Source organism: Mandrillus leucophaeus, unplaced genomic scaffold, assembly GCF_000951045.1.
Source record: "Mandrillus leucophaeus isolate KB7577 unplaced genomic scaffold, Mleu.le_1.0 Scaffold547, whole genome shotgun sequence".
Lineage (NCBI taxonomy): Eukaryota > Metazoa > Chordata > Mammalia > Primates > Cercopithecidae > Mandrillus > Mandrillus leucophaeus.
Window position 1 is genome coordinate 246,162 of NW_012105886.1, and position 11,629 is coordinate 257,790.

General features: G+C 42.7%; 1 protein-coding gene across 1 annotated transcript in view; it reads right to left on the reverse strand.

Annotated features, from left to right (window-relative positions):
• PAPOLG (poly(A) polymerase gamma) overlaps window positions 1-9,728 on the reverse strand; it is a 42,789-nt gene extending 33,061 nt beyond the window's left edge. Inside the window, exons 1-3 of the mRNA XM_011997783.1 lie at window positions 9,469-9,728; window positions 5,694-5,855; window positions 3,906-3,972 (exon numbers count right to left, since the gene is read on the reverse strand). Of these exons, the coding sequence (XP_011853173.1) occupies window positions 3,906-3,972; window positions 5,694-5,855; window positions 9,469-9,485 (246 nt within the window). The 5' untranslated portion in view covers window positions 9,486-9,728. The remainder of the gene's footprint in view (window positions 1-3,905; window positions 3,973-5,693; window positions 5,856-9,468) is intronic.
• Between the last annotated feature and the right edge of the window lie 1,901 nt (window positions 9,729-11,629).

Genomic DNA, 11,629 nt, shown 5'->3' on the forward strand with positions numbered 1-11,629 from the left:
ACACTAAATCACAGTTTGCCACGGCCATAGTATCTAACTAAAATTATTTGATCTGGGGTTCTATACTATTTAAAGTTTAAATATCCCAATTGTGTATGGATTCAAATAATCTTTGATTGAACCCAAATCCTTCAGTTACTTTCCAAAGTAAAACATACATAAAGAGAATTATAGGCTGTGAATGGTGGCTCTTGCCTGCAATCCTAACACTGCGGGAGGCTGAGGTGGAAGGTTCACTTGAGCTCAAGAGTTCAAGATCAGCCTGGACAACACAGTGAGACCTCATGACTTTTTTTTTTTAATTTGAAAAAAAAGAGAGAATTATAAGTTGGGCATGGTTGCAACTCACGCCTGTAATCTCAACACTTTGGGAAGCCAAGGCAGGAGGATCACTTGAGTACAAAAGTTTGAGGCCAACCTGGGCGACATGGCAAGACCCCATCTCTACAAAAAAAAAAAAGGTAGCTGGGCATCAGGATGTGTACCTGTAGTCTCTGCTACTTGGGGGGCTTGGGTGGGAGGATTGCTTGAGCCCAGGAGTTTGAGGCTGTAGTGAGCCATGATTATGCATGCCACTGCACTACAGCTTGGGAGACAGAGATCCTTCCTGCATTCCCCCACATGAAAGAGACAATCATAATTCACATAGAAAAATGACCTCATCTACTCAATGGAAGATGTTAACTTATTTTTTTTTTTTAATTACTTGTGACTAGAATTTCACCTGCTCAGAATTTGACTCATCCAATAACTTCAACTATTGATAACCCTGTTGAGCTCAGAAATGAGGCAGACAGCCTTTTGGCAACAAAAGTAAACAGCATAAAGACCATGTTAAACTCAATGACTATAGTCTTTAGGAGACTCAACTTTATTCTGAGCCCACTGTTTAAAGCTGTAAAAGAAAAATTCTAGACCAGGTGTGGTGGCTCACGCTTATAATCCTAGCACTTTGGGAGGCCAAGGCGGGTGGATTGCTTGAACGCAGGAGTTTGAGATCAGCCTGGCCAACATGGCAAAACCCTGTCTCTAACAAAAATACAAAAATTATCCAGGCATGGTGGCGCATGCCTGTGGTCCCAACTATGTGGGAGGACTGCTGGAGCCTGGGAGGCGGAGGTTGCAGTGAGCTGAGATCGCGCCACTGTATTCCAGCCTGGGTGACGGAGTGAGACTCCCATCTCCAAAAAAAAAAAAAAAATTCTGCAGGTGTTTACCTAATTTCTAAATCCGTGCAGATTAAGGGACAGAAAGGGACTTTACAGGTAGACACACTGACAACTGTGAGACGTTACCTTTCAACTGACTGCTGTTAGGGCAAAGATGGGAAAACTATGAAAATCAAAAACCTTAAAATGTAACAGTATTGTCTACCTAGTGATGAAGCAAATGGTATCACCCAGTGGACCATTCTCTCCCTCATTCTGGTACGGCCAGTAAAATAATCTTCACAGTGGTGATTCTCAGACAACAATAAAAATTCAATTGTGAGGCTGGGCACGGTGGCTCATGCCTGTAAGTCAAGAGCTGAGGTGAGATCGTGCCACTGCACTACAGCCTGGGCGACACAGCGAGACTCTGCTTCCAAAAAAAATAATAATAATAAATAAAATTTAGGCTGGGCACGGTGGCTCACGCCTGTAATCCCAGCACTGTGGGAAGCTGAGACAGGCGGATCACTTTGGGAGGCCGAAGAGAACGGATCACTTGAGGTCAGGAGTTCGAGACCAGCCTGGCCAACATGGTGAAACCCCATCTCTACTAAAAATACAAAAATTAGCTGATGGCATGGTGGCATGCACCTGTAATCCCAGCTACTCGGGAGGCTGAGGCAAGTGAACTGTTTGAACCCAGGGACAGAGGCTGCAGTGAGCCAAGATTATGCCACTGCACTGCAGCCTGGGCAACAGAGACAGACCATGTCTCAAACAAAAACAAAACCAAGGCCAGGTGTGCTGGCTCACACCTGTAATCCCAGCACTTTGGGAGGCTGAGACGGATAGATCACCTGAGGTCAGGAGTTCGAGACCAGCCTGACCATTACAGTGAAACCCCATCTCTACTAAAACTACAAAAATTAGCCGGGTATGGTGGGAAGTATCCCAGCTACTTGGGAGGCTAAGACAGGAGAATCGCTTGAACCTGGGAGGTAGAGATTGCTGTGAGCTGAGATCTCACCACTGCACTCCAGCCAGGGCAACAGAGCAAGATTATGTCTCAAAACAAAAACAAAAACAATTATATTCAAAATATAGTTGGCCTTCCATATCTGCAGATTCAACCAATCGTGCACGGATAAAAAATATTGGGGGGGAAAAAGCCATAAAAAATAAAGCAAATTTTAGGCAAGGCACAGTGGCTCATGCCTGTAATTCCAGCACTTTGGAAGGCTGAGGTCAGAGGACTGCTGGAAACCAGGAGTTTGAGACCAGCCTGGGTAATATAGTGAGACTCTTGTCTCTACAAAAAATAATGAAGAAAATAAGCCAAGCACAATTGTGCATTCCTACAGTTACAGCTATTCACGAGGCTAAGGCGGGAGGATCACTTGAGCCCAGGAGTTTGAGACTGCAGTGAGCTATATAACTGTGCCACTGTACTGCAGCCTGGGTGACAGAGGGAGATTCTATCTATAAAAAAAAATAAAATAAAATTTATGGCCGGGCATGGTGGCTCACGCCTGTAATGCCAGCACTTGGGGAGGCTGAGGTGAGATCGTGCCACTGCACTACAGCCTGGGCGACAGAGGGAGACTCTGTCTCCAAAAAAAAAAATAATAATAAATAAAATTTAGGCTGAGCGTGGTGGCTCACGCCTGTAATCGCAGCACTGTGGGAGGCTGAAGCAGGCAGATCACCTGAGATCAGGAGTTCGAGACCAGCCTGGTCAACATGATGAAATCACGTCTCTATTAAAAATACAAAAATTAGTCCAGAGTGGTGGTACACGCCTGTAGTTCCAGCTACTCAGGAGGCTGAGGCAAGAGAATCGCTTGAACCTGGGAGGAGTAGGTTGCAGTGAGCCAAGATTGCGCCACTGTACTCCAGCCTGGGTGAAAGAGTGAGATTCCGTCTCAAAAAAAAAAAAAAAAATTAAACATGCTAATAAAAAAAAAATTACAGTGACAACTATTTACATAGCATTAACATTGTATTAGATATTTTAAGTAACCTAGAAATGATTGAAAGTATGCAAAAGGATATGAAAGGGTAACATGCAAATATGTACTATATTACTTTATATAAGGAACCTGAGCATCCACAGATTTTAGTATCTTTGGAGGTCACAGAACCAATCCCCCGGAGGATACCAAGGGAGGACTGCACTACACAAAGCAGGAAAATGTAATCAATTTCAGGGGAAAAACAGTTAAGCTACAGGAGGGGAAAAGAGTTCTGTAGTTATAAATTAGTTTACAAATTCCTATGTCTTAGGAACCAAGCAGGTAGGCAAGTAAGGGAATCCCACATGAGAAACACAGTAACTGCTCAACTAATCACCTTGCAAAGAAAACAAGGAGTGGTGGGGGCCATGAGGCAATGGAAGATAGGAGCCCAATCCCCTTCAAGCCTCTTCCTGCTGTGCACAAAGGCAGGCCCAGCATTGCCAGATCTAACACTTTATAAAAACAGTTGAAATGTGATTTTTAAGTAAAATCTGATATTTGGCCTACTACATATGAGTCAAACAAGACAATTATGTGGACTCACAGCTATATATTGGCTACTTCTGGGTAAATCCTCATCTACTTAGAAATTCAACCGTCTAGACCAGTTCATTCCTATGTATACCAGAGAGCCAAGCTTTGATGTATTTCAGCTACTTCTCAACACCTGCATCTCATTGCCAGGATGAATGACCAAGATATAATAAAAACAAGAATTCCACATAGTTTAAAGTCTTACCTTACTCTCACTGACATCAGAAATCCATTCTTTTACTAAATTGTTCAATTTACCAAGAACCACTAGCCTATTAAAAAAAAAAAAAAAAGCTTCAGATTAAAATGAACAAACAGTATTTTTAAAAACCCATATAGGCAATACCCTTTGTGTTGATGTTAGGGTAAAACCAAAACATACATGCAATAATGCTATCACATCTATTGACACAGGGCCATCTCTTTGGCATTCTTACATCCTTAATAGTGTCAAAGAGGTGATAAATCTGATTACAATATTTTAGTTTTTGAGCTATGTTCAAAATTCAAAAAGCCTAATAAAAACCATAAAATTGCCTTCAATGAGGCTCTAAAGGCCTAGTGAATTGTCAACTTTCTTGGCTTTACTATGGAATTAATTCAATTCAATGTGGTAATAGAAGCTAGAATTGCTAGTAATAGGTCTTTGACTAATTAAAATGGGCAAACTAATTACTGGCTAATTTCTGTCTAATAGTATTAAAGAAGTTTAGTATTATTAAAACAAACTTATAACCAATGGCATAAATGAATCCACATTTAGAAGAGAAAAGCAGGGTTTAAGACATCCCAAAGAAGGCCAGGTGCGGTGGCTCACGCCTTTAATCCCAGCACTTTGGGAGGCTGAGGTGGGCAGATCACGAGGTCAGGAGATCGAGACTATCCTGGCTAACACGGTGAAATCCCATCTCTACTAAAAATACAAAAAAAATTAGCTGGCCATGGCGGCATGCGCCTGTAGTCTCAGCTGCTGGGGAGGCTGAGGCAGCAGAATCGCATGAATCTGGGAGGCGGAGCTTGCAGTGAGCCAAGATCATGCCACTGCACTTCAGCCTGGGTGACATAGCAAGACTCTGTCTAAAAAAAAAAAAAAAAAAAAAAAAAAGACATCCCAAAGATAACATGCAAAACTGAACTTCTGTCCAAACTTACTCCTTCAAGGTGCCGAGACCAAAAATCTTGGCCATCATCCTTGACCTCTCTCTCACACACATTCCAGTCATTAAACTCTAAGAACCCTACCTTTAAAATATATCCAGATTTCTACTTTTTATTACCTCTATGACCATCCTCCAGGTTCTAGCCAGCATTATTTCCTCCTGGGGCTATTATAATTGCTAGATAACTGGTTTCTCTGCTCTGCCCTTGCACTTCTCTTAAGATTACTCTAATACAGCAGCCAGAGTGACTGTTAAAACTTTTTTAAGTCCAGTTATGTCAATCTTCTTCTCAAAACTCTAATAGCTTCTCACTTCACTCAGAATAAACTAAACCTTGACAACACCTTACAAGGTCCTAAGAGCTCTTGCCCTCCAAGCTCCCTCCCACCTTGCTTTCTGCAAGCCTATATCTTCCTGCTTCCTCACTGCTGATACCCAGGGTATCTTGCTAAGTACTCTTCAAATATACCACTTCAAGAGTTCTGCCTAGAACACTTTTCCTTCAGATAGACACATGGCTCCCTCTTTCATCTTTAAATATTCCCTTAAATGTGACTTTTTCAATGAGGCTTTCCCTGAAATCTCTACCCCCTCAGCTTTTTCTCAGTAGCACTTATCATGTGTAATATTACTCACGAGTGTAATACTGATATTATTGATGACAAATCTCTTCCTCTAACCCCTACCTAAAATGTAAGCTCCAAGAGGGCCAAGACTTTTCTTTTTGTCATTTCTGCACCTGTATGTAGAGACATAGTAGGTATTCAATATGTTCGTAGAATTAATGATTAAACAGTACACTGTCAAATATTTTATGGTTTTCAATGACACACCTGTGGTTCAATTCTTCCTCATCTTCAAACACTCCAAATGGTTTCATGGCGTCAATTAATTTCTGTGTGTAAATATGATCAATTTCTTTAGGACACGCCAAACTAATCGGAGAGGTAATTCCATAATGCTTTTGTTGACACTGGTTGTCCAGCACGGTGTTTCTGTTCAAGAAAATAAGAAAAATGAAACAACAGAAAAAATTTAAAATATATATCATACTGATACATTGAATCTCTCAATCTACTCATGTTAATTCAGTTACCTTAAAAGTTTACTTAGTACTAACAGTGGGGGCAGATACTTTCTTTTAAAGGAAAAATGAGTATTTTATGTTTATGTTTATGAAGGGGCTATTCATACTGCCTGCAGCTTTCATGGTTAGGATGTCTTTTCAAGCCAAACGCAGCATGTGTTGGCATCAAGACAATTGTACCAACACCACTCAGCTCAAACCCAGAGTTTGATTGGGATCTGCGCCAGGGCCACCTCCACTACCCTGCAGACTTAAGTCAAGTACCATCCAGATTCTAGAATCTTTGAAAAGCAGTCAACCACTTGAAAGAAAGCTTTTAGTAAAAACAATGGGTTTTTTTTCCCCAGGAAAGAAATGAAAACATCCCATTAGAAGGTCCTTGTGAAATAATCTGGCTTTTAAAAAGGAAATCACAATTAGATTTGTCCTTGGGAAACCTAGGTTAACATCCTCTGCTTGAATCAGAGTTTACAGTCCTAGTATTTTGCCACTCTAGCTAATTATTCTCTTCATTTTAGACTGGTACCCATACCATCTTCGCATTGAAATAAAATTCTTTACACTACTGGCAATCTTTTGGAAGATACATGAGCCACCCTCTAAAGATCTTAGCCATCAGGAAACTACGGTCTTGAATAAAGTACAACAGAAGTTCTGAGATTTTTTTTTTTTTTTTTTTTTGAGATGGAGTCTCTCTCTGTCTCCCAGGCTGAAGTGCACTAGGGAGATCTCAGCTCACTGCAACCTCCGCCTCTTGGGTTCAAGCAATTCTCCTGCCTCAGCCTCCCAAGTAGCTGGGATTACAGGAATGTGCCACCACATCCAGCTAATTTTTGTATTTTTAGTAGAGATGGAGTTTCGCCATGTTGGCCAGGCTGGTCTCGAACTCCTGACCTCAGGTGATCCACCAGTCTCAGCCTCCCACAGTGCTAGGATCACAGGCGTGAGCCACTGCGCTCGGCCAATTGAAGTTCTGAGACTTTGAGTTTACACAAACTAATTAACTTCAAAATAAATTCTGGGACCAACAGGGGTTGGCAAAACTTTTAATTTTGCTATGAAAGTGAAAACATACACACTAAACAACCAACGCTACCATTTGTCTTCAACATGCTTCCATGAAGGGCCATTAACACCAAGAGTAAGAATGTAATCTCAAAATTATAAGCAATTTTTCAAGTTGAATAAATTAGCCCTGTAAAAAATAACACATTATAGAGATCGTTTAATTGTTTTTGGATTTTAACTTGTCAAAACACTGTCTTACCCCTACTAAGTGCACAGAGTAAGACACGCTCTTTAGATAAAGATCTCATTAGAGGCCAGGCGTGGTGGCTCATGCCTGTAATCCCAGTACTCTGGGAGGCTGAGGTGGGTGGATTACCTGAGGTCAGAAGCTCAAGACCAACCTGGACAACATGGTGAAACCCCGTCTCTACTGAAAATACAAAAAATTAGCTGGGCGTGGCGGACGTCTGTAATCCCGGCTACTCGGGAGGCTGAGGCAGGAGATTCGCTTGAACCTAGGAGGTGGAGGTTGCAGTGAACTGAGATCGCACCACTGCACTCCAGCCTGGGCAACAAGAGCGAAACTCCGTCTCAAAAAAAAGAAAAAAAAAAGATCTCATTAGGTAGAGAGGGAGAAAGAATCAATGGAAGATAAAACAGCGTGTATACCTTCCAAAATGACTCAAAAAAAAAAAAAAAAACCCCAAAAAACAAAATACAGCTTAATTTTTCTTCTGTATTTATTTTGTTGTAGAACAAACAAAACTCCAATTAGTTATTTCAAGTTGTAATTTCTTTTTAAAGATTTGGCTTTTTACCTCTGAGAAAGCTAGAGCAGTGTTTTGGTATTGTTTGTGTTATATATATGTAAATATACATGGTAAATGAATAGGACAGAGTAATTATCTACATATGTATATAATATCACTCAATCACAATAATCCTAAGAGGTACTGAATAAGTGCCATTTTACAGATAAGTATCTGAAAGTTAAGAGAGGACAAGCCAGAATCTGACCTCCAAAACCGCTTTCCACTACTCCATTCTCTCCTCCATAACTACTTCAGCTCTGACACTATGATGACGGCCTCACTTTCTTACCTGTATGCTGACAAAGTTAGCCAACTAGCCTACTGGCCCTAAAATTCCAAATCTAGAGTTCTGAACTTCCCCCATCTAGAGGGGAGGGAAAAGTAAACAACAGAATCCCACATTTCCTTTAAACCATCAAGTTCACTTGTAGGCAAACACCCTAGAGAAATTTTGGTTACAAACGCACAAAGAGACTGTAAAAGAATGTTCGCTGTCACACTGTAACACTAAAAACTTAGAAATAACCTAAAATAGTCACTAACAGGAAAAGAATTAAATTAGGATGCATTCCTACAATAGAATACAATACAATATTAATTAATTACAACTAAAATACCAACGTGAACAAAGCTCAGAGGCACTATGTTGTGCTAAAGAAGTTACAGAATTCCAAGTGTGATACCAGCTATATAGTTTAAAAACAACTAGAACTACGCCAGTTATTATGAACACATGTGTATGCAGTAATAGCATTAAAAAACATGCAGCTCCCATAATTCGAGGGCGAAAAAAAAAAAAGTAAAATAAAAAACACGCAGCAACAATACACATCAAATTTAAGACTGTGGAGACATCTGGAGCAAGAGATGATTGGGACCAGAGAAGGAGGTAGGAGAGTCCTTCAGATGTATCTGGAATGCTTGATTTCTTTAAAATAAATACATAGATATATATATACACACCGTGTGTGTGTGTGTGTGTGTGTACAGTTATGTTTTGGGAGAAATGGGTGGTGGCTCCACAAATGATGCTTATGTTATTCTCTGCATTTTTCTGCATGTTTAAATTGTTTCCTAATAGGCCAAAATGGAAGAAGCTACAACAAAATCTTGCCAAGTCTGGGAACTGTTTCTGACTTATCAAAGTGTGAACAAGAGGTACAGACCGGTAGATGTTGTGGGTAGGTGGGGAGGCAGGGGGTGAGGGAGAGGGTGGGGACAGGGATGAAAAGACTTTACCCTCATATGAAAGAGAAACCCCTGGGCTGCGATAGGTCTTTCACTCCTGAAGACCTGGAGACAGCCGGTCGGGAAGGGAGGAGGGGGAGGCAGGGGGATGGTATTTGCGCCAATGCAGACAGGAGCAGACGGGCTCAGACAGTGCTGGGGGCAGGCGAGTGACCGACAATTTCTCCCTACGGACACAGGCACCTCTTTCCCTCCTCATCCTTTTCTGAGGGCGTCCTCAGAGGCGGGACAGCTGGGGACTCCCAGAGTCCCCAAGTCCGTGCAGGGGTGGCCAGGTAAGCCGCCGGGTTTAGGGGAGGTGCCCTTGCGGACCGGCCGGGAGCCGGGAAGGAGACCACCTCCGGCGAGCTGCGTGCAGGGCGCAAGGGACAGGGAACGGAAACGAGGACACAGACGGACCACCCCAGCTCACCCCAACCCGCCTCACCCCAACCGCCGCCCCCCACCACTTACGCAGACATCTCTTTCATCGCTTCCTGCGTCTCCCTCTCCAGCAAGTGTTTATCGCTCTGGAGTCCTGTTCTTGCTGTTCCCTTCTCCCCCTGTTCACTTTCCTCCGGTCGCTTGTAGCTCGCTTGCTCCCTCACTTTCCCACTTACTATGGCTGAGGCATCCAACCGAGTAGTGAAAACACCACAAAACCGGCTCTATTTATGACAATACAGCGCGGCCGACGCCAATATGGCGCCGCTTCCCAGCCTGCCTCTCGCCGGCCGCGGCCCCGCCCCTGGAGGTCTGGACCACCCTCAGCCACGCCCCCTCTGTCTTTGAGCCCCGGGAGGCTCCGGGGCCCCGCCCACAGGCTCAGGGCTTTCGGTGTACCGTTGGTTCGAAGGAGCCTTTGGTACCCTCCTTTGTCCGCGGTACTGTCAATCCCGGTAGACTGCTTGGAAGGAAATTTGGAAATGTTTTCCTTGCTTCTCGAATGGCAGCATTTATTATACATTTTTTAAAAAGATCACACCCTTGCCTAGCAAATCCTATTTCAACGCTTCCATTATCCTACATCTTTGATTTAATTATAGTAATATGTAATTAACTCACCAGTTGAAATTTTTGTCTCGAAAGTGTCACACCCAGAAACGTGCGACTTTAACACAAGTATCCCAGGGAAAAACAAGCTTGTAAATCGGAGGCTTAACTGTTCACTTCACCCCTAAGTACCACCTTTGATTAGTGACATTCTGGCATTTAGCCGGGAAAGGCGGAAAATTATAGCTAGCAGTTTGCAATAGGATAAATCCCAGGCTGGAACAAAAATCTTACACTTTTAAATAGTGGAGATCATGTTCTATGTGAGTGTGGGGATGAAAATGGGAAAATAATGACCAATTTTAAAATGCTGATGGGTAGAAGTAATTTCAAGCACTAAATCATTACAAAGAAAAGGAAGTCAAGAACTGCTTGCCCTTGAACATAACTCAGAGTCACAGTAAATAGGGAAGATTACTTGCTGATTAATTCATTCAAAAATATTTATTGAGACAGGACACAGTGCCTCACACCTGTAATTCCAGCACTTTGGGAGGCCAAGGTGGGAGAATTGCTTGAGGCCAGGAGTTCGAGAACAGCCTGGGCAACATAGTGAGACCCTGTCTCTACAAAAAGTTAAAAAAAAAATTAGCTGGGCGTGGTGGCCCGTGCCTGTAGTCCCAGCTACTCAGGAGGCTGGGATGGGAGGATCTCTTGAGTCTGGGAGGTGGAGGCTGTAGTGAACCAGGACAGCACCACTGCGCTCTAGCAGAGTGATAGAAGGAGACCCTGTCTCAAGAAAAAAAAAGACTACAAAAAAATATTTTTGAAAACCTGGGCAAGGTGCAGTGGCTCTTGCCTGTAATCCCAGCACTTTGGGAGGCCAAGGCTGGTGGATCACTTGAGGCCATGAGTTCTATCAAGACCAGCCTGGCCAACATGGTAAAAAACCATCTTTGCTTAAAAAGCAACAACAGAAACCTGATGTGGGCTGGTGCAGTGGCTCACGCCTGTAATCCCAGCACTTTGGGAGGCTGAGGCAGGTGGATCACTTGAGGTCAGGAGTTCGAGACCAGCCTGGCCACCATGGCGAGACCCCCATCTCTACTAAAAATAGAAAAATTAGCTGGGTGCATGGCGCGCCTGTGATCCCAGCTACTCAGGAGGCTGAGGCAGGAGAATTGCTTGAACCTGAGAGGCGGAGGTTGCAGTGAGCCGAGATTATGCCATTTGCACTGCAGCCTAGGCGACAGAGCAACAGTCTGTTTCAAAAAAACAAAAATCCTGATCTATGTCAAGCTGTGTGTTAGGCTGCAATGATTTCATGGTGCATAAAACCAGATATATTCTTTGATCCTATAAAGTTCATTCACAGGTTAGGGAGGAAATAGTCATATAGAAATATAAGTGATATTCTTCTGTTGTAGAACGAAACCACCTACTATGTGTCAAGCACTTCAATAGTATCTCCAGATACTTAATTCCTGACCTTAAGAGTTTACTATGTAATGGAGAACCTATACATAGATCATTAAAATATAGTATGGTCTGTGATACAGATGGTGTCAAAGTATTAAGGGAGGCCTAAAGAGGGCCATTTAAACATGGTGGGGGGGGCCCTCAATCGTGCCTTTTTAGAAGA